Raw genomic sequence first — 26,062 nt, forward strand, 5'->3', positions numbered from 1 at the left:
TTGTTCTTAAGGTACCTTCACACTGAACGATATCGCTAGCGATCCCTGACGTTGCAGCGTCCTGGCTAGCGATATCGTTCAGTTTGACAGGCAGCAGCGATCGGGATCCTGCTGTGCCATCGTTGGTCGCTGCAGAAAGTCCAGAACTTTATTTCGTCGCTGGACTTCCTGCAGACATCGCTGAATCGGCGTGTGTGACGCCGATTCAGCGATGTCTTCACTGGTAACCAGGGTAAACATCGGGTTACTGAGCGCAGGGCCACGCTTAGTAACCCGATGTTTACCCTGGTTACCAGCGTAAAAGTAAAAAAAACAAACACTACATACTTACCTTCCGCTGTCTGTCCCTCGCTCTGCTTCTCTGCAGTGTGAGCACCGGCCAGCCGAAAAGCAGAGCACAGCGGTGACGTCACCGCTGTGCTTTCCGGCCGCTGTGCTTACACAGTGCAGGAAAGCACAGCGCCGGGGGACAGACAGCGGAAGGTAAGTATGTACTGTTTGTTTTTTTTTTTACTTTTACGCTGGTAACCAGGGTAAACATCGGGTTACTAAGCGCGGCCCTGCGCTTAGTAACCCGATGTTTACCCTGGTTACCGGCATCGTTGGTCGCTGGAGAGCTGTCTGTGTGACAGCTCTCCAGCGACCAAACAGCGACGCTGCACGATCCGGATTGTTGTCTGGATCGCTGCAGCGTCGTTTAGTGTGAAGGTACCTTAAGTAGCGTGACTCCTGTTTACACAGGAGAATGCACCGCTGAGAACAGAGATCTTCTGTGCAGCACAAAATATCATTTCACCCAAGGAACCAAAGGCAGCCTGTTTACACTGTAGTGTTATCAGCAAATGAGCATTTTACAAATGTTCACTCAATCTTGCAATTGTAAATAACACGTCAATAAACAATTAACCTTGTATTGTTGCTGTTCCTAAGAACATTGCTGTCCCTTGTGTTAAGCAGTGATCTAGAATTGGCCATGAATGAATAGTCAGTCATTAAGCCTGTCATGTCCATTCTAGTAACCTGCAGATATGAGGTTAATCTGCAGGTTAATAGCTTCCTAAAGCCCTGTGCTGTTAACCTGCAGATTAACCCTATATCTGCAGATCAGTAGGTTGTTTTTTTTACATTACAAGTTCCTTTTCAAGAGGAATCTGTCAGCAGAGACCATGACTACAGTGAAGTATCAATTCGTTTACTTGGTACAGCAGTTGTGGTAGAATAACACTTTTCTTTACTTCCGATCTAGCAGAGCTGGGAATGCCGAGCTGCATGTAATTTCACCAGCTTTCTGTGTATACTGTATATTGGCAGAAAGCTGCCAATCAATGGTGGGGGTATGGTAGGACTATAAAGGGAGGTCATGGGGCTCCACTGCAGATGGATTCGGGATTAACTGAATCATGCAGAGAGAATATGCGAAGAACAAAAGAGAAAGATCATGCTATACAAAATAATTTTATTAATGCAGACTACTAATAGCAATTAAAAGTCAAACACATGACTGCACACACAACCACCAAAATATAGCGATGGGCCCTGTCTAAGGGTACCGTCTCACAGTGGCACTTTTGTTGCTACGACGGTACGATCCGTGACGTTCCAGCGATATCCATACGATATCGCTGTGTCTGACACGCAGCAGCGATCAGGGACCCTGCTGAGAATCGTACGTCGTAGCAGATCGTTTGGAACTTTCTTTCGTCGCTGGATCTCCCGCTGTCATCGCTGGATCGGTGTGTGTGACACCGATCCAGCGATGCGTTCGCTTGTAACCAGGGTAAACATCGGGTTGCTAAGCGCAGGGCCGCGCTTAGTAACCCGATGTTTATCCTGGTTACCATCGTAAATGTAAAAAAAAAAAACAGTACATACTTACATTCTGGTGTCTGTCAGGTCCCTTGCCGTCTGCTTCCCGCACTGACTGACTGCCGGCCGTAAAGTGAAAGCAGAGCACAGCGGTGACGTCACCGCTGTGCTGTGCTTTCATTTTACGTCCGGCAGTCAGTCAGTGCGGGAAGCAGACGGCAAGGGACAGACACCGGAATGTAAGTATGTAGTGTTTTTTTTTTTTTTTTACGCTGGCAACCAGGGTAAACATCGGGTTACTAAGCGCGGCCCTGCGCTTAGTAACCCGATGTTTACCCTGGTTACCCGGGGACCTCGGCATCGTTGGTCGCTGGAGAGCTGTTTGTGTGACAGCTCTCCAGCGACCACACAACGACTTACCAACGATCACGGCCAGGTCGTATCGCTGGTCGTGATCGTTGGTAAATCGTATAGTGTAACGGTACCCTAACAGTTAGTGCATGGTAAAATGACTTATACACAAGATTTGATTTGAGACCCAGACTATCTAATTGTATTGTAAATAGGAAATGAGTAAATGGCAGGTTCTAATGTGATGAACCAAAAAGGTAAGTATACAAGCCGAATTAAATCACCATGCGCAACAAGGCATTAATCTCAGTATTGGTGCTGCCCTATGGCTAGTGACCAAAAGTCTGCAGAATAGCAACAGCACCTAAATCACAAAGAGCATCAAAGTATAAATAAGACATGGGCAGAAGTAGTAATATGTGTTGCCCAGAATCAAGGTAGCAATATAAGCATAAGGTGCAAAGTGAACAAATTATAAGGTGCTGGTAGTGCAATAAAGCCTCTGTAATAAATGAAGAGCCATTGATACCCATGCCTACAGAGCAGAGATGCTAATGGTGCTGGACCAACAGTTGTTTAGATTCTTATACTTATTTTCAATTTTTGCAAGGTTGAAAAGCTCCGACATGATGCTGGGTATCAATCTGTCCAACAGCAAAATCGTGTAAAAGACAGAGCTGCAGATGCAAACCGTATTCAGGATCTTGAGCGGCAGGTAGGGTATCATTACCGCTAACAAGTAGCCGTGCTTTCCTTTTTAACGCAATCATTTTGTTTGTTTGTACAGTTATATAGCCAGAGTTATGGGTTTTTATAAGTGTTTGCTATTTTAAGAGAGCACTAACTGGCACTTCTGGCAACCCTTTATTGCCACTTATATAGTAATCACAGTGGGCTTTATATCCAAGGTGAATTGGAAAAGAATTCCATTCTAAAAAATAACCTTGAAGTCACTACTTAATGGATAGTTCTTGCTTTCTGTGTATTTCCTTCAATGTCTGATTTTTGTCTACCTTTTGGATATGTCCCGGTAAGAGAGAGCTTTGATTGCTGATTGCAGACTGGCTAAGTGGTTTTCCAGCTTATGAGCTATTTTTCCTAACCTGGTTCCTGAGCACTGATCAAGGGATTCTTAGAACAGAAATATAGAATAAGTTACCCTCCACTACGCCAAGCCTCATTGTGGGTTCGTTACAAATGGGGGTTTTCATTTTTTGGGGTTGCACTGAAGTCATCAAGTTGGGAATTGCTGGTGAGTAAAACTCTTCTGGAGATATGTACGGTACTTATAACAGTCTACAAATAATCCACAGGGTAGCTGATAAATGTCCACCTCTTGGACCCCCACTGATCACGAGAATGGGGATTCTGTGTCTTCCATTTGAATGGAGCACTGCGATTTCATTTAGCGTCAACTGGAGAACAGAGCTCAGCTATCTCCCTCAGTCTAATAGACTTTGAATGGCGCAGCAGTGCGCATATGCTTGGCTATTGCCCCATGAAAATAGAGGACACTAGAATTATACATTAATCACTGATTCTACGCGGTCTGGAAATTAGGTGTTTTAAATTTTATTGTTTACTGCTTGTTTCCTAGGTTCTCAGCCACTGCTGCAGTCTATCAGATGTGACCAGTCTTCAATGCAAGGAGCGCAGTGCTTACAATCACTTTATAGAACTAGGACTTGAAAGAGCTGTCCTGTAGCTGGCCAGATTGTTGGATCAGTGCCCTGCACTCCTCAAATTCTGCACAGGAAGGGCTTGCAGCATCTGAGAAGTTGCAGTTTGGACGAGCTCAGTAATGCTGCTGATCTGAACAGTCAGTCGTCAGGAGCGGACGCTACAAGACAGCAAGTGGAGTAGTGCGCTACTGAATCGCTATGTTGAGAACAAAGTTTTAACTTCTCATTATAATTACAATTCTTAAATATAAAGAATTTGGAGAACATGGAGTGTTTTAAAGATAGGACAGCAACATCACAAGGAGTCTGTTTTTGTTTTTGCCATCTTACATGTTGTAAAGTTCTGTTTAATATCATCTAATTTTGTGATTTGAAACAGGTTAAAGAAATGGAAGCAATTATTAAGAGAAGACATCCCAACTCCATACCTGCACTCATGTTTGCTGCTGCAGCAGTGTCTGAAACTGATGAGCCTTCAAAAAGTAGTACCGTGGCCTACTTGGAGAGAAGGATACAAAAATTAGAACGTGACATTGAAGGCAAAGATGAAGATGCTAAGAAAACTCTGCGCAGCATGGAGCAGAACTTTCAAAAAGTCAAGGTGAATTTTCATGTCATTACAAATTTCTGTAATCTTTCAGAAATATCGTTTTGCATTTATAAAACAATGTTGTTTTCTCAGTTTCTTCTTTGGGGAAAACTGGAACCATGATTGTTCGCTGCTGCCGCCAAGAAGCTCCTCCTATGCATGCTACACCCACTTACTAGCACTAGGTTGAACCAATTTAGCTTCCAAATAGATACACATCCTTTGTTCTTCAGTTCTATTTTTTTGTTTATAGAGAGCTAAAATTCACAATTTTTTATCTCTAGATTTGGGAAAAGAGTGGGTTAGGACACTCTGGCTGTCCGTTTGTGTGCAGAGGGAACAGTGCTGAACTAGTCATACTGCCTCCCCTCTCTTCGAATAGCAGGATCAGGACAGCTGTGCCTAAAAGGCCTCCAGCTCCACAGGTATTTGGTTCCTGCCCCATACTCTTGTTCTGCCACTTCCCAGAGTGTGGTGCGTTGCAGTGAGTGAAGATTTTTATCTAGTTGAAGACCAGACTAGAGGACAAGGCCAGTATGTTTCTCCCTTGCAACGTACTCATGCAGCACTCCCTCCCTCTGCAGTGGGGCAGGTGTGTTACAGCAAAATGGCCGTAACTTGTGAATGCAGCCATAGAGGTTGGCTTCCTCACATCAATGAAGAGCACGCTTTGTTATAATTGTGACCAGAGTAATGGAAACAACTGGAAAGACTTTTTCAGAGCCCAAACATTCTGCTAATTAATCCTATTCCTACCCTTGTGGATGCAGCAACTTTTAACGGTCTGACTGACACACATGAGTTCATAGTGAAGTCTGCCCTTGAGTCGGCTGGCTTCGCCTTATGTCTATCTCTCTTTTACCCGTGCCCAGGAGTTTTACCTTATAGCTGTTCAGTTTGTGCACACTGGTATGTAGCTTCGGATGAACTTATTAGGCTTTACCAAATTTTTTCTTCTTCAGACTACTGGCAACATACTAGCTGTCTGAGGCAACAATGAACAATAGTCCTGTTCTTTTACAATCAGGAACGCCATTTCCAGCCAGTATCCTCTTTTTCAAACTGAGAATCTTGTTTCTTGTGGGAAATGTTTATCAAGGCCACACACCAGTGTCGGTCCTTTTTTGCTGGAAGGCTTCCATTTCTCTAGCTATGAGAACATCTTCATGAAGCCTCCTGGCGTCTATGAAGTCAGTCTGGAGAGATCTGCTTCCAATTTGGTACTATCAAGTCCTCCACATGATCAGCTGCCTATTTGGTAAGAAGTTGGCTTCGCTTCTAGAATGTCTTGCTCGATGTAGCTGAGGTTATCTGGATCAGAGAGGCCCCTTTGTATTGTAGATAGCTTGGACATGGATAATTTTATTACTAATCATATTACTTTCACTGAGGAGTAATTTAGGGGTCCCCAACCTATGGCTCGCTGGCTTATGATATGTGGCTCTCGGCAGCCTGCCATCTTTGTGCTTTAGCACCAGATCTCACAGACAATTATGAAGCGAATGTCTCCACATGGTGACTTTTGTATGTAGCTCTGCAAAGAAGAGCAGATTAGGATGGGCGTATACTGATTGGAAACGAGCAATAAATTTGATAAAGTGGAGTTAGGATGATGATGCTAGTTATAGGAATGCTTGAAGTTGCATGCAATAGTGTGGGGGAATGTGCATGATGTGAGAATATTGAAACAGTTAATTGTGAAGTTCTAGAAGTAAGAATGCTGCCTATAAGGGAGGATCACAATGTTTCGGTGTGCTTTCTGTGACGAAGCTTTGGCTGTCATTACACTGGCACTGTGGATCCCTTGGTGTCACTATGGTGTGAGTCCTACTAAATGTGGCTCTCGACCATATATCAGAGCTGAATGTGCTACTTAAGGTGAGATAGGTTGGTGACCACTAGAGTAATTCATCATGTTCCTCTTTGGGTGGATTCCCAAGTTTTTATTAAGACTGACCTGTGCTTCCCAAAAATAATGGAGCAGTCTTTGGACATTAAGCGTCTTCTTAACAGGTTTGTCTGGCTCCATTAATGTTAAAGCATGGACTTTCTACACTCAGTCATAGCTTCCATAGCCTGTCAATTTCCTGTCTTTAGCAGACATCCAGGGTGTCTACCTACATATCATCATCCACAGAATATTCCTTAGCCTGCGGTTCAGGCGCACATTTTTAGTTCTTGCTCACTCTCTGTGTATTCCCAAAGGTCATGACTGTGGTCATGGCCTGTCGCACACAGTGTAGCATAGACGAAGTGCAACACGAAGGGACGAGGGGAAAGGGCACCAAACACTAGGGAAGGGTGGAGTGGAGACCCCTAGACAGATCTAACGTCAACCTGTCTGTCCTATTGTCCCTATATAGGATCCGCACCTATCGCTGACCAGGATACCTAATCCCTGCCTGACCCTGGCGATGCGATAAGTTCTGCACAAGGAAGGACAGAATGAGCGCTAGCCAGTCCTCATTACTTCTAAAGACAATTGGGATAGACAAACAAAACAAGGGAACACTTAGCTTTAAAAGACTCAGAAAGAAAAACGGATGTCCTCCAAACACCAGCGAGGACGCTAGCAGACTGCTAAAGCTCCAAGCATAAACAGAGAAGTGCAAATTGAAAATATCACCCGCGATTGTCTACAGTAAGCAGGAAGCATATCAACACTCGGGTCCAGGTGTGGCCATTAGCACCAGGGGAGGTGGACAGTGGGACCTAGCATCAGAAGGACCAGGCAGAATTCTGAAAAGAAAACTGCTGAGACCTTCTGCCGACAGATGCAGTGCAACGATCTTCAGCCTCTACACATCCGTGACAGTACCCCCCCTTCTACGAGTGGCCTCCGGACACTCAATACCAGGTTTCTCAGGATATGAGGTGAGGAATGAACGAACCAGCCTGGGAGCGTTCACTTCTGATGCAGAAACCCACATCCATTTCTCTGAACCATAATCCCTCCAACGCACCAAGTATTGTAGGGAACGACGTCGGAATGCGAGAATCTACAATCCTTGAAATTTGAAACTCTAGGTACCGATCAACCATAATTGGAGGAAACGATAGGGATGAGGGCTCAAGGGTCTCCACATATCTCTTGAGCAAAGACCTGTGAAGAAGGTTGTTGACTTTAAGAACCTGAGGTAGCTCAAGACGAAATGCTGCTGGACCAATGACAGTGGTTATCTTATAGGGACCAATGAATTTAGGTTCCAACTTCCAGGAAGGAACCCTCAACCTGAAAATCCTGGTACACAACCACACAAAGTTGTTCACATTCAGGTCCGGACCTGGCATGCATTTACTGATCGTTATACATTTATACCTGTGTCCCCTGACCCTGTTAGGAACAGGCAGTGACGAAACAGGACTAGATGGATGGGTATGCGGTACCTTAGAAAGTGCACAAAAACTGCAGGAAGCCACTTGTTCAACCACATCCCGTTGCAACTCTGGCACCAAAAACGACAAGAGAAGGTCCGCAGTTGCCTTGCAACCTGAGTACCCAGCAAGTACAGAGTTATGAAATTCTCTAGTTACCTTGCGGCGCAATTTAGACTGCACAAATAACCTCACCAGGAGGCAGGGGCGTCCCCCTGAGCCTCCAACACCTTACCCCCCTAGGTTATTGTACAAGGCCGAGATGCCTACCCCTTTCTGCAAAATTGGGGCAGGGTCCTCCAAGTCGGACAAAAATGCCGGTAAGGACCCTGTAGATACAGCAGAAGGGAAAACGTTTAGGTAGTTACCATGACAGTAATCTCCCCACTTTACAATCTCTCTGTATTGCCAATCCACAGTTGGATTATGCTTCACCAACCAGGGCAAGACCCCACCTTCAGTCTTATGTTATGAACAATTTGTGTCACTGTTCTCTGTGCAAGTGGTGCCAAGTTGATGGCGCAAATAGTAATAGATTTAGCCAAGTTAGAGCAGACAATACCATGAGTACTAGCAAACTCAGCATCTACCATACTGACTCCAGCTCTTCTGTCTACAAACACAGAAAATTTTTCAGAACTGCTCTCTAGCACCACCTCTGCTGTAAGGACAAAATGAGAATTGCAGGTTGAAGACGAGCACACCCCTTGATTATCAAGTTCGAGGCTCCCAAGGGTTAATCAAGTCTCTTTTTGCTTTGGAATTGCAGGACATGCCCCAATAAAATGTCCCGTCTTCCCACAAAAAAAATGAAAAAAAAAAGCATGCTACGTGAATGCACCTCCAAACTGCATAGGTTCCTCTAATTCCTCAAGTATAGGTTCACCCCTGGATCTTTCCTCCAACACCGGGATCTTGTCTCGGAAAGAGGGTTCAGAAGCAGGTGGTCTTACCTACCTGTCCATCAGGCGTCTATCCACCCAAAAAGCCAGAGATATGACAGCCTCCAGTGACACAGGAGTCTCATACACTAATTTAACCTTTCACTGAGGCCCTGTAGGAATTGGCTTCTGAGAGCCGGGTCATTCCATTTGGTATCAGTAGACCACCTTCGGAATTCAGAGCTATACGTCTCTACTGAATTATTCCCTTGCTGAATGCAACGCAGCCTGGATTCAGACAAGGAAATACGGTCCGAATCATCATAGATAAGGGCTAGGGCCCTGAAAAACTCCTCCACAGACTGCAAACACACAGAGAAAATGCCCAGGACTGAGGTTCTCCCTGCAACAGTGAAATAACAACTCCTAGTCATCGCTCCTCATCTCCAAGAGCAGTAAAGACATAGCTTAAAGTACAATTTGCATGCCTCTTTAAACACTGGCAAGGACAGGATGAGAGATAGTCAACTGGTATAGACAAATGAAACAAGTCAACACTTAGCTTGAGTAGACTCAGAGAGAGAAACACGATGAGCACGCTATTAGACTGCTACAGCTCCAAGCCTCAACAGAGAAGTGCAAATAGAAAATATCACCTGCACTTGCCAGCAACAAACAGGAAGTATATCAACACTCAGGTCCAGGTGTGGCCATTAGCACCAGGTGGAGGTGGCCACTGGGTCTTAGCATCAGAAGGACCAGGCAGAAGTCTGCAAAGCAAACTGCTGAGACCTTCTGCAGACAGATGCAGTGAAACGGTCTGCAGCCTCTGACACATCCGAGACATGGCCCTTCTACATTTCCGGGGAATTGTAGTCGTACTCTGTCTTCTGCCCCTTTTCAGATTAAGTACTTAGAGTATTCATAGTTATGAGTCGTTCAATCAAATTATAGGTGGATCATAAACAACCAAGAATCCTGTCTGACTACATCCCACTACATCCATTCTCTGTGGATTTGGAATCATCACTACAAGATTTTTCATCAAGTATTCATGAGATTGATTCTTCAAGCCAGAACCCAGACTCACAGACATCTGTTTCATGTCTCTCACTGTTTATGCAGGAGAAACCTAGGCAAGATTGTAGTCCTTGAGTTTTTCTGCATATTGGTTCTAGACAAGATGGTTAGAGGTCATCTCCGTCTAGCTCTCTTTCTTCCAATGTGACAAAAAGTCAGTCTCTCGTACTTTTACACCAATCCGCTTGCTAGTTGTGGCGAGTCCTCCAGCACGCAGTTTAAGCCTGAAAGCTCTCCTACCCACCAACATTGGATTTCAGAAGCATCCGGCTGTCACTGCTACACAAGTAAGGTAGGCTTGTTAGACTGTTCATATAAACCTACAGCGATAGTGGAGGATCCAGAGAAAATATAGTATCAAAATGTATTCAGTAATATACATACATACATATAAAATGTATGAAAAATTACATGGAAAAATATACAGAGATTAGGACATAAAAATAAATGATTGTTTAATCATGTTACAGATAATCCCTTCAGTACTAGAACAATGTGGTATTCACACATACAATTATAGTTAGAGCTAGATAATTGAAATTTACAAAAAAAATTAAAAAAAAGTTGCACTCTATCGTGCCAAAGCATTTTGAATATGAAATACATGAAATATGAATAACAAAATGGCTTTTTGAACATTAGGAAAAATATTTGAGATAGATTTGTTCTCCAAGTTACAGATGTATATGTCTAAAGGTGCTGAGCTACGTTATCATCCCTTAGAAGAACCGACCAATGTTTTCTGAAACATGAAGTATTTCTGTCCATCCGGATTTAAAAGACGTAATGAATCTGACTGGTTGGTCAATACTGGCAGAAAGTTTTTTTGTCTGGGTTAAGAGTTGATTTCGATGAGATGGTTTAGATCTCATAAAACCTGCTTTAATAATTTGATCTCGCTGTTTGACATTATGGGTGAGAATATTGGCTTATTGCTCAAATTTAGAGTTGTCTGAGCATATTATTCACAAGCACAGGTATTGATCCAAGGGGGATAGTTTTTTTTTAATCTGATGGTTATGTGATAGCGTGGCATACAGAAGTGTGTTAGTAGCAGTTGACGTACAGAACACATTGGTAGTGGCAAAGCCATCCTCATTTCTTTCAACAAGGACATCAAGAAACTCAACCTTCTCCTTACTATAATTCCAGGTGCATAGAATGTTACGTTGGTTGTCTTTCAATCTATTGAAGAAATTGTTCGGACATGCAGTTCGCATTCAGACAGACATTGCCACAGCAGTTGCATAATCTACCATATGGATAGAACTCGCATGTGACCATGGAAGAAGTCACCCGGATACTCCAATGAGCGAAGAACTGAATTTCTGCAATTTTGGCAGTCCACATTCCTGGTATAGATTACTGGCCTAAAGACTTCCTCAGTAGAGAGCAGCTGTGCGCAAGAAGAGTGGTCCTTTTATCCCCTGATCCTCTCCCAAATACTATATGTGTATGTTGGGGCACCTTGGGTGTCGAACTGTTCACATCCAAGATGATTCAGTTCCTTTCTATCTGTCCACACCCCTCATCTTCTAGCTAATGCCTCCGATGCTCTGGCGATCTTCCTGGTCCATTCAGCGTGTTCCTTATCCATTCGGTTTAATCTCCTTCCTTCAAGTTGCTTTGGCTCTTGCTTTTTTTGGAGTCATGTCTCATGCTTGTCAGTTCTATTTTTAAGGTCTCTTTCCTCCAATATTAAGGTCAGTGTATTCGTTTAAGAGGCCTGTTCTTTCTGCCATGCTGTGCTTTTTCAGGACCTCAGCATGGTACCAAACATTGTCTGGTACCATCTGCATTTTATATCCTAAGGTAGACCTGAGCGACATCCGGCCCTCTAGCTGTTCCTCTCCGGCCCGCAGACTGAGACAGTTGACCCTCTGGTCACACCATGCCCTACGCCTACCACTGTCCATTCTCCGCCTCCCTCTGTCACTGCTCTGTGCATCATGTTGTATATAGGAATATAGGAGGCTATTTGAAGGCTCATGCTGTATATAGGATTCTATGTGGGGGCTCACACTGTATATAGTAGGCTGTGTGGGGGCTCCCATTATATATGAGGCTAAGTGAGGCATACGCTGTATGTAACAGGCTATGTGGGGATCACGCTGTACTTGGGAAGTTATGTGGGAGCTCTCAGGATATATTGGGGAATATCCGCATACTTAATTCTGTTCAATATTAAGTTATATAATTAATACAAATATAAATAATGATAATTAATATGTTAATATTAATATTGAGCAGAATTAGCTCAGTCTATTGGTTAGGCCCTCCACAATAATAACTGTCTCATGTGGCCCCTCGGGAAAATTAACTGCCCACCTCTGAGATAAGGGAAACCTCTCTGCAGTTGTTTTCCTTGCCACAGTCACATCCATCAAGGGCAGCTTTTCAAGTCGCTCTCCATTTTCCATCCTTGTCCTGGACTAAAATCCCTTATTCTTTTCTTATTATTGTAGAAATTGTCCTTCCTTTTGGCCTATCCTATCTCAGAGAATATTCTCTCCTCGGCCAATTGTTTTCAAAGCCTTTTGTTGGTACCTGTCTGTTTCCTGTTCAGGTATTCTGACTTTTTTTCCTTATCTATCCCGCAAGGATCCCTTTTAAAATCCCAGCTCAAATCACCCTTGTGGTAGGTAACCCTGGGTGCAGGGCAAAAGGGTTTAGCTCAAGTTTTTTGAACACTACATAGTGCTAATTTTTGCATATGTAAATGAGGATATTTTTAGGAATGTTATACAGGCTAATATGGTTAATTCGTCCTCCTTATAGCTTGCTCCTTTTTTTGTTGTATATATTTTAAAACCGACATAAAGCGACCGCTTTAGGATGTCCCTTGGTCCCTGTCTACTCCAACGAAGCAACCAAGAAATCTCTCTTATATTTGCTTGTAGGTGGGTGCAGCCTGCATGGGAAGAGCCAACTTTTTCTTTGTTTTTAGTATTAGCAGAAGTCAACAGACATGGTTCCTGTGTTCCTCAATGAAGGCTACAAGATAGAGATTTTACAGTGAGTACAAATAATCCTCTTTTTAATGTGGCAGTGTTCGAAATGGTAATATTCATACATTTCTAACACCCATTTCTTCAAAAAGTCTTAGGTCTCAGTTGTTTGTAGGTAGTTTTCAGGAATAGGGTGAAGATTAAATCCACAAACTTACCTTTTTGGGCATAAGGATGTCAAAGAGGCCCCCAATCTGGAACCAACTGCTGCTATGGCCTGGTCAGAAATCCGCTCCTCATTATATTGGCTCCATGAATTATCACATTTTTTCCTAAAGCAAAGAATAGGTTCCTTCAGCATTAACAACTAGTTGCTGACCCCTTCAATAAGATGTAAGTGACTTACCAATAAGTATCATCATTCATGTTTCCTCGTGCACTCATTTGGAAAACCAATAGGATTTTATAGATAGGAGCAGTGGTGGTCAGAAGAGAAATTTGAAATGTGCAAGGCTTTTATATTTATTAGAAATGCAAGTTTGTGAAGTTAACAAAAATGACCATATGCCCCCAAAACAACTACACTCTCTTTATTGTCCTGTTTAAGGAACTAGGAGGATTATAGGATCAGATATTCTCGGAGTTGACCTTCTTGATGCTATTTTTTCTGATCACTGCCTCCATTTTTAGATTTCAACACATCTGAATCACATCAACTAAATATTTGCTCCAACTGGTTGTACTGAGTTTTTGACCCCATGGACAGCCCTGAAGACTTTGTTATTATTGTCAAAATACAAAATAGTTTGTAATAGTTTGTAAACTGATACATTACATTTGCCGGCGGAGGTCATTCTTTTAGTCACTCTAACTTCCATTAAGCTTTTGAAATAGAATTTAGATGCTTCCCATAAAATTAGAATATCATAAAAAAGTTAATTTATTTCAGTTCTTCAATACAAAAAGTGAAACTCCATATTTTAAAGAGTCATTACAAACAGAGTGATGTATTTCAAGTGTTTATTTCTGTTAATGTTGATTATGGCTTACAGCCATTAAAAACCCAAAAGTCATTATCTCCGTAAATTAGAATACTTTGGAACAGCAGCTTGTAAAATGATTTTAACATCCGAAATGTTGGCCTACTGAAATGCCTGTTCAGTAAATACACTCAATACTTGGTCGGGTCTCCTTTTGCATCAATTACTGCATCAATTCGGTGTGGCATGGAAGCGATCATTCTCTATTAGGGGTTAGGGTTAGGCAAGTTTGCTGGCCAATCAAGCAAAGTGATGCTTCACCCTAGACCTCAAGCAGCTTGGATTGTGTGCCTCTCCACTCTTCCTCCACACTCTGGAACCTTAATTTTCAAATGAAATGCAAAATTTACTTTCATCTGAAAACAACACTATGGACCACTGAGCAACAGTCCAGTTCTTTTTCGCCTTGGCCCGTCTAAGACGCTTCTGGTGTTTGTCTATTGGTCATGAGTGGCTTGATACAAGGAATGCGACACTTGTAGCCCATGTGCTGGATACGTCTGTGTGTGGTGGCTCTTGAATCGATGACTCCAGCAGTGTCCACTCCTTGTGAATCTAACCCAAATTTTTGAATGGCCTTTTCTTAATAATCCTTTCAAGGCTGCGGTTATCCTGTTTGCTTGTGCACCTTTTTCTACCACACTTTTTCCTTCCACTCAACTTTCCATTAATATGCTTGGATATGGCACACTGTGAACAGCTAGCTTCTTTAGCAGTGACCTCTTGTGGCTTACCCTCCTTGTGGAGTGTGTCAATGACTGTCTTCTGGACATCTTTCAAGTCAGCAGTCTTCCCCATGATTGTGGAGCCTACTGAAACAGACTTAGGAAGCCTTTGCAGGTGTTTTTTGTTAATTATTCTAATTTACTGAGATAATGACTTTTGGATTTTCATTGGTCGTAAGCAATAATCATCAACAGTAACAGAAATAAACACTTGAAATAGATCACTCTGTATTGACTCTATATAATATGAGTTTCACTGTTTGTATTGAACAACTGAAATACATTAACTTTTTGATGATATTCTAATTTTATGAGAAGCACTTGTACATTTCCAATGTCTCAATTTTCTTTCATTTCTGTTTAGATACAGTATGAGAGAAGAATAAATGAACTTGAGGAACTACTTGCTCGAGAACCGCTAAATGAACCACAAAAGAATATGAACAACATGGTAAAAGTTAAAGCCCTTGAGCAGGAACTTTCTATATGCAAGGATGCTCATCACTCCACTGTAATGAATTTTCAAAAAGAAATAGACATGCTTAAAGCGAAAAACTTGTTGCTTAAAAATGGAAATATGAAGTCACATAGTAATGAGGAGGAGGAGAATACTGATCAAGCAAGAATAACAAGACTGAACCAGGAACTTGTTTCTAAAAGTAAGGAGATACAAGAACTTTCCAAAACTGTGGAACGGCTTCAAAAGGAAAGGATGGTAATGCTCACTTTGAAACCCCATTCAAGCACAGTCAGCAGCAGAAGTAAGCACTCTGGTCCGACTGCTGGTGATTTACCTCCTGCCTGTGGAAGCATAATAGAGAAGGAAGCTTTTCCTCTCATATTGGATGAAAAATTATATCAGCCAGATACGTTTACAGATTTTAACATTTCTGACCTGCAACAACAAAATAAGAGACTAAAAGCTGAAGTAGTCAGATTATCAGAGCAAATGAACCAACAAGATACACATTATAAAACGTCTCTGGTTAATGCAGAGTATGCCCTAAAAAGGTCAGTACTTTCCATTCTTGGTATTTGAATGGTTGTCTCCACAAAATGTACTTCTGTGCTGTAAAAACAAGGGGATAAAACTTAAAGGCTTTCGTGTGTAGATTGGAAAAGACTATAAAATAAATACAACTTGGTCTTATTAGAAAACACTCTAAGTCTATGTGCACACGTCAGGATTTCTTGCAGAAATTTCCTGACAAAAACCGGACATTTCTGCCAGAAATCCGCATGCATTTTTTTTGCGTTTTATGCGTTTTTTGCACGTTTTTTTTTTGCGTTTTTTTCCCAATGCATTAAATAGCGGGGAAAGCGCGAAATATCCGCAAAATTAATGAACATGCTGCTTTTTTTACTGCGATGCGGGCCATGTTGTCATTCTGGACCAATCCAGGGGACGCACTAAAAATTAAGTTGATATTACCTTCTGTGACCCTTTTATAGCATAATGAAAGGATATACCATAAATTTCTATAGGTACAAATTCTACTTACAGGACTCTTACCTCCACCACTCAGCACTCTACAGCTTTGTTCCCACAATGGGTTTCCGCTGACCTTTTGTCTCTTCGTATTTTTGCTGCATCAAAAATGAAACCTCTTCCAGTTCCAGCAAAGTGGATGGGATTTAGAGAAATCTCACACCCTCTGTGATTTTTTTTAACCAACATAAACTGACCTGTATTTCAAATCCGCAACATGTCAATTTCGCTTTCAAGGACGCTGTTTTATGTGCAGATTTTTCCCCATAGAATTGCATTAGATGCGAAAGAAAATGCAAGTTACAAACACACATAATACACACACGACTGTATAATAAAGGTACCGTCACATTAAGCGACGCTGCAGCGATATAGACAACAATGCCGATCGCTGCAGCGTCGCTGTTTAGTCGTTGTGTGGTCGCTGGAGAGCTGTCACACAGACAGCTCTCCAGCGACCAACGATGCCGAGGTCCCCAGGTAACCAGGGTAAACATCGGGTTACTAAGCGCAGGGCCGCGCTTAGTAACCCGATATTTACCCTGGTTACCATTGTAAATGTAAAAAAAAAAAAAACACTACATACTTACATTCCGGTGTCTGTCGCGTCCCTCGCCGCCAGCTTCCCGCACTGACTGTGAGGGCCGGCCGTAAAGCAGAGCACAGCAGTGACGTCACCGCTGTGCTTTACGGCCGGCGCTCACAGTCAGTGCAGGAAGCTGACGGCGAGGGACGCGACAGACACCGGAATGTAAGTATGTAGTGTTTGTTTTTTTTTTACATTTACAATGGTAACCAGGGTAAATATTGGGTTACTAAGCGCGGCCCTGCGCTTAGTGACCCAATGTTTACCCTGGTTACCATTGAAGACATCACTGGATCGGCGTCACACACGCCGATTCAGCGATGTCAGCGGGTGATCCAGCGACGAAATAAGGTTCTGGCCTTCTAGCTCCGACCAGCGATGTCACAGCAGGATCCTGATCGCTGCTGCGTGTCAAACACAACGATTCTGGTATGCATGACCCTTCATCCCTATCCTGGTATACATGGCCCCCTCATCCCCATCCTGGTATGCATGGCCCCCTCATCCCTATCCTGGTATACATGGTTCCCTCATCCCTATCCTGGTATGCATGGCCCCCTCATCTCCATACAGGTATGCATGGCCCCCTTCATTCCCTTCCTGGTATACATTGCAGCCTAATCCCTATCCTGGTATGCAGGCCCTCCACATCCCCATCCTGGTATGCATGGCCCCCTCATCCCTATCCTGGTATGCATGGCACCCTCATCCTTATACGGATATGCATGGCCCCCTCATCCCTATACTGATATGCATGGCCCCCTCATCCCTATAATAGTATGCATGGCCCCCTCATCCCCATCCTGGTATACGTGGCCCCCTCATTCCCACATGGCCCCCCACATTCCCATCCTGGTATACATTGCACCCTAATCCCTATCGGGGTATGCAGGCCATCCCCATCCTGGTATGCGTGGTCCCCATGCTCATCCTGGTATACATTACCCCATCAGAAAAACATTAATAAAATAAAACCTTCTACTTGCCTTTCCTGCGCTCCCCTGCAGCGTCCTATTGTGATACCATCAACAGATTTATGCTTGTATTTAGTGCATGTCAGTGACATCATGCCCTGCTTATAAGCTGAGGACAGCTGCCGGAATACTGACTGCTCCCCACGCCCGGGACAATGCGCGTGGTAACAGTGAATATTAATTTCTCTTTAATAGCAAGTACACTGTTAGCCATAGCCTCTGGCTTTCTGCAGCTGCTGGGCGATAACGAGTGCCTGCTACTAAATAAAATTAATATTCACTACTCTCCACTACCAAGGTCGGGTTGAGCAGTGAATATTCATTCTCTTCAATAGCGGGTATGTGTGATCGCCCAACAGCTGCACGAGCCTGCGGCTGATAGTGTACCCGATACTAAACTGAATGAATATTCAATGCTCTCCACTCCCATAGTCCCTTCCACCTGAAGCACTGGCTTCAGTGCATAGAGGTGTAACGTACTATGGGCGTGGGAAGCAGTGAATATTAATTTCTCTTTAACCCCTTAATCCCATATGACGTACTATCCCGTCGAGGTGACCTGGGACTTAATTCCCAGTGACGGGATAGTGCGTCATATGCAATTGGCTGCGCTCACGGGGGGAGCACAGCCGGGTTTCAGCTGAATATCGCAGCTGACATCCGGCACTATGTGCCAGGAGCGGTCACGGACCCCTCCTGGCACATTAACCCCCAGAACACTGCGATCAAATATGATCAGGCAGAGCAGGCACCTGTAAGCCTCCAGCAGTGTACGTCAGATCGCTGATCTGACACAGTGCTCTGCAAAGTGTCAGATCAGCGATCTGTCAATATAGTGTGATGTCCCCCCCTGGGACAATGTCATAATGTAAAAAAATATATATTTAGATGTGTAAAAAAAAAAAAATAATAATAATAATTCCAAAATAAAGAAAAAAAATATTGCTCCCATAAATACATTTCTTTATCTACCGTATATACTCGAGTATATGCCGAGATTTTCAGCCCAAATTTTTGGGCTGAAAGTGCCCCTCTCGGCTTATACTCGAGTCAAGGTGGGTGGCAGGGTCGGCGGGTGAGGGCGCTGAGGCATACTTACTTAGTCTCAGCGATCATGGCGCTGTCCCTGCCGTCCCACGGTCTTCGGTGCTGCAGTTCTTCCCCTCTTCAGCGGTCACGTGGGACCGCTCATTAGAAAAATGAATAGGCGGCTCCACCTCCCATAGGGGTGGAGCCGCGTATTCATTTCTCTAATCAGCGGTGCCGGTGACCGCTGATAGAGAAAGAGGCTGCGGCACCGAAGACAAGCTGTGCGGGGAGCGTCAGGAGCGGCAGGACTAGGTAAGTATGTAATATTCGCCTGTCCGCATTCCAGCCGCCGGGCGCCGCTCCATCTTGCCGGCGCCTCCATCTTCCCGGCGTCTCTGCGCTCTGACTGTTCAGGTCAGAGGGCGCGATGACGCATATAGTGTGCGCGGCGCCCTCTGCCTGATCAGTCAGAGCAGAGACGCCGGGAAGATGGAGGCGCCGGGAGCTGCAAGCAAGAGAGGTGAGTATGTGTTTTTTTGTTTTTTTTTATTGCAGCAGCAGCGGCGGCGGCACAGATTTATGTGGAGCATCTATGGGACAAAATGAACGGTGCAGAGCAGATATAGGGCACAGATATGGGACAGTAATGAACGGTGCAGAGCATATATGGGGCACAGATATGGGACAGTAATGAACGGTGCAGAGCATATATGGGGCACAGATATGGGGCAATAATGAACGGTGCAGAGCATATATGGGGCACAGATATGGGACAGTAATGAACGGTGCAGAGCATATATGGGGCACAGATATGGGACAATAATGAACGGTGCAGAGCATATATGGGGCACAGATATGGGACAGTAATGAACGGTGCAGAGCATATATGGGGCACAGATATGGGACAGTAATGAACGGTGCAGAGCATATATGGGGCACAGATATGGGGCAATAATGAACGGTGCAGAGCATATATGGGGCACAGATATGGGGCAATAATGAACGGTCCAGAGCATATATGGGGCACAGATATGGGACAAAATGAACGGTGCAGAGCATATATGGGGCACAGATATGGGGCAATAATGAACGGTGCAGAGCATATATTGGGCACAGATATGGGACAGTAATGAACGGTGCAGAGCATATATGGGGCACAGATATGGGACAGTAATGAACGGTGCAGAGCATATATGGGGCACAGATATGGGGCAATAATGAACGGTGCAGAGCATATATTGGGCACAGATATGGGACAGTAATGAACGGTGCAGAGCATATATGGGGCACAGATATGGGACAAAATGAACGGTGCAGAGCATATATGGGGCACAGATATGGGACAGTAATGAACGGTGCAGAGCATATATGGGGCACAGATATGGGACAGTAATGAACGGTGCAGAGCATATATGGGGCACAGATATGGGGCAATAATGAACGGTGCAGAGCATATATGGGGCACAGATATGGGACAGTAATGAACGGTGCAGAGCATATATGGGGCACAGATATGGGACAAAATGAACGGTGCAGAGCATATATGGGGCACAGATATGGGACAGTAATGAACGGTGCAGAGCATATATGGAGCACAAATATGGGGCAAGAATGAACGGTGCAGAGCATATATGGGGCACAGATATGGGACAGTAATGAACGGTGCAGAGCATATATGGGGCACAGATATGGGACAAAATGAACGGTGCAGAGCATATATGGGGCACAGATATGGGGCAAGAATGAACGGTGCAGAGCATATATGGGGCACAGATATGGGACAAAATGAACGGTGCAGAGCATATATGGGGCACAGATATGGGGCAAGAATGAACGGTGCAGAGCATATATGGGGCACAGCTATGGGACAGTAATGAACGGTGCAGAGCATATATGGGGCACAGATATGGGGCAAGAATGAACGGTGCAGAGCATATATGGGGCACATATGGGACAAAATGAACGGTGCAGAGCTGATATGGGGCACAGATATGGGGCAAGAATGAACGGTGCAGAGCATATATGGGGCACAGCTATGGGGCAGTATGAACGGTGCAGAGCATATATGGGGCACAGATATGGGACAGTAATGAACGGTGCAGAGCATATATGGGGCACAGATATGGGACAGTAATGAACGGTGCAGAGCATATATGGGGCACAGATATGGGACAGTAATGAACGGTGCAGAGCATATATGGGGCACAGCTATGGGACAGTAATGAACGGTGCAGAGCATATATGGGGCACAGATATGGGACAGTAATGAACGGTGCAGAGCATATATGGGGCACAGATATGGGACAATAATGAACGGTGCAGAGCATATATGGGGCACAGATATGGGACAGTAATGAACGGTGCAGAGCATATATGGGGCACAGATATGGGACAATAATGAACGGTGCCGAGCACAGTATGGGGCACAGCTATGGGACAAAATGAACGGTGCAGAGCACAGTATGGGGCAGAACTATGGGACAAAATGAACGGTGCAGAGCATTGTATATGGGGCAATAATGAACGGTGCCGAGCACAGTATGGGGCACAGCTATGGGACAAAATGAACGGTGCAGAGCACTGTATGGGGCACAGCTATGGGGAAATATGAACGGTGCAGAGCACTATATGGCACAGCTATGGGGAAATAATGATCTATTTTTATTTTTGAAATTCACCGGTAAATGCTGCATTTCCACCCTAGGCTTATACTCGAGTCAATAAGTTTTCCCAGTTTTTTGTGGCAAAATTAGGGGGGTACACATATTTAGTATCGCCGCATACGTAACGACCCGACCTATAAAACTGTCGCACTAGTTAACCCCTTCAGTGAACACCGTAAAAAAAAAAAGACGCTTTATTATCATACCGCCGAACAAAAAGTGAAATAACACGCGATCAAAAAGACCGATATAAATAACCATGGTACCGCTGAAATCGTCATCTTGTCCTGCAAAAAACGAGCCACCATACAGCATCATCAGCGAAAAAATTAAAAAGTTATATTCCTCAGAATAAAGCAATGCAAAAATAATTATTTTTTTCTATAAAATAGTTTTTATCGTATAAAAGCGTAAACACATAAAAAAAAGATATAATTGAGGTATCACTGTAATCGTACTGACCCGAAGAATAAAACTGCTTTATCAATTTTACCAAACCTGGAATGGTATAAACACCCCCCTCAAAAGAAATTCATGAATAGCTGGTTTTTGGTCATTCTGCCTCATAAAAATCGGAATAAAAAGCGATCAAAAAATGTCACGTGCCCGAAAATGTTACCAATAAAAACGTCAACTCGTCCCGCAAAAAACAAGACCTCACATGACTCTGTGGACTCAAATATGGAAAAATTATAGCTCTCAAAATGTGGAGACGCAAAAACAATTTTTTGCAATAAAAAGCATCTTTTAGTGTGTGACAGATTCCAATCATAAAAATCCGCTATAAAAGTAAATCAAGCCCCCCTTCATGACCCCCTTAGTTAGGGAAAAATAATAAAATTTAAAAAATGTCTTTATTTCCATTTTCCCATTAGGGTTAGGGCTAGGGTTGGGGTTGGGGCTAGTCTTAGGCTGGTTTCACATTTGCGTTTAAAAACGCAGCGTTTTAAACGCAAACGCATGTGGTGAAAAAAACGCATGTAAATGCGTTAAAACGCCGCGTTTTTTAGACGCATGCATTTTTGCATGTTTTAATACAAACGCGGCGTTTTGACGCGTTTACATGCTTTTTTTCCTGCGTTTGCGTTTTTAAAACGCATGATGAGAAGTGTGTGACAGCTGCCAATCATCAAAATCAACAAGAAAACCCACTTTAAACAGAAATAGCTAGGGTTAGGGTTAGGATCCCTAGTAACCCTAGGGATCCTAACCCTATCCCTGACCCCATGGGATCCTAACCCTATCCCTAACCCTCAGGGATCCTAACCCTAAGGGATCCTAACCCTTAGGGTTAGGGTTAGGATCCCTTAGGGTTAGGGTTTGGGGTTGGCTTATCAGTGTGTAGTCTTGTGTTTTTCTATTAAAACGCATGCGTTTAAAAACGCATGCAAACGCATGTGCTTAAAAACGCATGTGTTTACATAGACAGCAATAGGTTTTTTTGCCGCAAAAAAACGCCGCTAGAAATTACTACATGTTGCATTTCTGCAACACAACGCATGCATAGAAAAGACACATGCGGCGGCAAAACGCATGCAAAAAAAGCATGTGTTTTTAATGTTAAGTATAGGGAAAAAAAGCATGCGTTTTTTTGCGCAAAAACGCAAATGTGAAACCAGCCTTAGGGTTGGGGCTACAGTTAGGGTTGGGGCTACAGTTAGGGTTGGGGTTCGGGGCTAAAGTTAGGGTTGGGGTTCGGGGCTAAAGTTAGGGTTGGGGCTAAAGTTTGGGTTGGGGCTAGACTTAGGGTTAGGATTGGGGCTAAAGTTAGGGTTAGGGCTACAATTAGGGTTGGGGCTAAAGTTAGGGTTGGGGCTAAAGTTTGGGTTGGGGCTAAACTTAGGGTTAGAGTTGGGGCTAAAGTTGGGGTTGGGGCTAAAGTTAGGGTTAGGGTTTGGATTACATTTACGGTTGGGATTAGGGTTAGGGGTGTGTCAGGGTTAGGGGTGTGGTTAGGGTTATGGTTGGGATTAGGGTTAGGGGTCTGTTGAAGTTATGGGTGTGGTTGGGGTTAGCGGTGTGGTTGGGATTAGGGTTAGGGGTGTGTTTGGGTTTCAGTTAGGCTGCTTTCACACATCAGATTTTTTCTTTCAGGCACAATCCGGCAGTTTCAGGCACAATCCGGATCCGTTTTTTTCTTACGCTGGATCCTTTTTTTTTCCCATATAGTTGTATTAGCGCCGGATTGTGCCTGAAGGACATGCGTTTCATCCGTTTTGTGCCGGATCCGTCCCTTCAGGCTTTTTTGCCAGACACAAAAAAAACGTTCACTGCAACTTTTTTTGTGTCCAGCGAAAAAGCCTGAAGGGACGTTTCCGGCAATAAACGCATGGAACGTATGCGTGAATGAACGTTTACAGCTACCGAATCTGTCTTTTTCACATTGAGCTTTGTTTTTGATTCTGGCGTGGGAAAATCAATCTCTCTCTCTCTCCAATTCTGCGTTGAAAAAGTAAAACAGTGCTCCTTCCCTTCCGAGCTCTCCCGTGCGCCCAAACAGAGGTTTACCCCAGCATATGGGGTATCAGCGTACTCGGGAAAAATTGGACAACTTTTGGGGTCCAATTTCTCTTGTTACCCTTGAGAAAATAAAAATTTAGGGGGGCTAAAAAAAAAGATTTTTGTGGGAAAAAAATATTTTTTATTTTCATGGCTCTGCGTTATAAACTGTAGTGAAACACTTGGGGGTTCAAAGTTCTCACAACACATCTAGATAAGTTCCTTGGGGGGTCTAGTTTCCAATATGGGGTCTCTGCATTAGGGGCTCTGCAAATGCAACGTGACGCCTGCAGACCATTCCATCTAAATCTGCATTTTAAATGTCGCTCCTTCCCTTTCGATCTCTGCCATGTGCCCAAACAGTGGTTCCCCCCACATATGGGGTATCAGTGTACTCGGGACAAATTGGACAACAACTTTTGGGGTCCAATTTCTCCTGTTACCCTTGGAAAAATACAAAATTGGGGGCTAAAAAATAATTTTTCTGGATAAGCCAGCGGGTAAGGAAAGGGTGAATCAAACACCCGAAAACCCCGCCCCTATGGCTGAAAATTGTTCCCTCCAAATTCAGGTGGCAGAGTCCCTTTAATATACTTCTTGAATGTGGTTTTGAGCACCTTGAGGGGTGCAGTTTTTAGAATGGTGTCACACTTGGGTATTTTCTATCATATAGACCCTTCAACATGACTTCAAATGTGATGTGGTCCCTAAAAAAAAAAAATCGTGTTGTAAAAATGAGAAATTGCTGGTCAAGTTTTAACCCTTATAACTCCCTAACAAAAAAAAACATTTGGCTCCAAAATGTTGCTGATGTAAAGTAGACATGTGGGAAATGTTACTTATTAAGTATTTTGTGTGACATATCTCTGTGCTTTAAGGGCATAAAAATTCAAAGTTGGAAAATTGCAAAATTTTCACAATTTTCGCAAAAATATCCGTTTTTTTTTCACAAATAAATGCAGGTAATATCAAAGAAATGTTACCACTATCATGAAGCCCAATACGTGACGAGACAACAATGTCAGAATCACTGGGATCCGTTGAAGCGTTCCAGAGTTATAACCTCATAAAGGGACAGTGGTCAGAATTGTAAAAATTGGCCTGGTCATTAACGTGCAAGCCACCCTTGGGGCTTAAGGGGTTAATGGGGTTAGCCGCTGGAGCCGGCTCCTGCCTCCTGTGACCCGCTATTCCACGGCTCCCCCACTTTCCCATCCAGAGCCACAGCATGTACAGTACATCCGGACTATAAGACGCACCTCCCATTTATCTCCAAATAAAAATGTTAGGCTTATCTTTCCCCTTAGGGCTGTTTTCCACTTGCGAGATACACGTCCGTGTATCGCATGTGGAAACGAAGCTCTGGCGCCGGCACTCCGGAGCGGAGCGTGCGGCCGCATAGCAACACATGCAGCCGCACGCTCCGCTCCGGAGTGCCGGCGCCAGAGCTTCGTTTCCACATGCGTGACACGGACGTGTTTCTCGCAAGTGGAAAAGAGGCCTTAGTTGTTGCAGTTAGTAGTAACCATAAGCTAAAATTATACTGTCACTCATTATGTTGTTAGAATGCTGAAAGCCTGTCTTCCAGTCTTTAAATAACATTGGTGCTAGTCCTTAACTTCCTCCAAATTATATGTGAAGTCCTGCATCTGCATACTTATACCCACCACATGCAATGAACCTTGCCCTCTACTTCTCACTGGCTTCCCAGAGCTGTGTCTACAATGTGATTTTTTTTTCAGAAGTCTGTCAGTTAAACCAGAGTAGATATGGTAAGTTCAGAGAACCTGATGAACATTAAGGTTCATGATTATTCGCGTTTTTTCGCGATAAAAAAAGCTTTGAAAAACGCATACATTAAGCATCCCATAATTTTTAATGCATTCTGCAATTTTTGTGCACATGATTCGTTTTTTTCCGCGAAAGAAAGCGCATCGCGGTAAAAAACGCCGCATGTTCATTGATTTTGCTAATTTTTTGCATTTTTCCCGCTATTTAATGCATGGTGATGCTCCGCAAAAAAACGCGCAAAAAACGCGTGCGGATTTCCTGCAGAAAAAGTCCGGTTTTGTTCAGGAAAATTCTGTCGAAAATCCTGAACGTGTGCACATAGCCTAAAAGTCAAGCCGATTCTATTTTGCTTATTAATATGCAACAATGAAAATTTGAGGACTAAGAATTGGCCTGGCTGGCAAATTTTAGCCAGAGGTTGAAGAGACTAGCACATGGCACCAGCCCATAAATTGTGGTCTGTGTTTAACCTGTTTAATTCTGGCTGCCACATAAAAGTGACAAGACTACTCCAGGAGTTGCTTTCTAATTTGCAGTACCTTATATGTGATGTA

The 26,062-nt window shown here is 43.7% G+C and overlaps 1 protein-coding gene across 2 annotated transcripts in view; it reads left to right on the forward strand.

Moving 5' to 3' along the window:
• Positions 1-26,062, forward strand: part of CEP162 (centrosomal protein 162) — a 256,920-nt gene that overhangs the window by 195,495 nt on the left and 35,363 nt on the right. For both annotated transcript variants that reach the window (XR_011312415.1, XM_069726421.1), the window contains exons 20-22: positions 2,768-2,872; positions 4,219-4,440; positions 14,842-15,488. Coding sequence is in view for 1 of the 2 variants with exons in the window: in XM_069726421.1 (XP_069582522.1) it covers positions 2,768-2,872; positions 4,219-4,440; positions 14,842-15,488 (974 nt within the window). In the remaining variant the exon portion in view is untranslated. The remainder of the gene's footprint in view (positions 1-2,767; positions 2,873-4,218; positions 4,441-14,841; positions 15,489-26,062) is intronic.

Source organism: Ranitomeya imitator, chromosome 5 (genome assembly GCF_032444005.1).
Source record: "Ranitomeya imitator isolate aRanImi1 chromosome 5, aRanImi1.pri, whole genome shotgun sequence".
Taxonomy (NCBI): domain Eukaryota; kingdom Metazoa; phylum Chordata; class Amphibia; order Anura; family Dendrobatidae; genus Ranitomeya; species Ranitomeya imitator.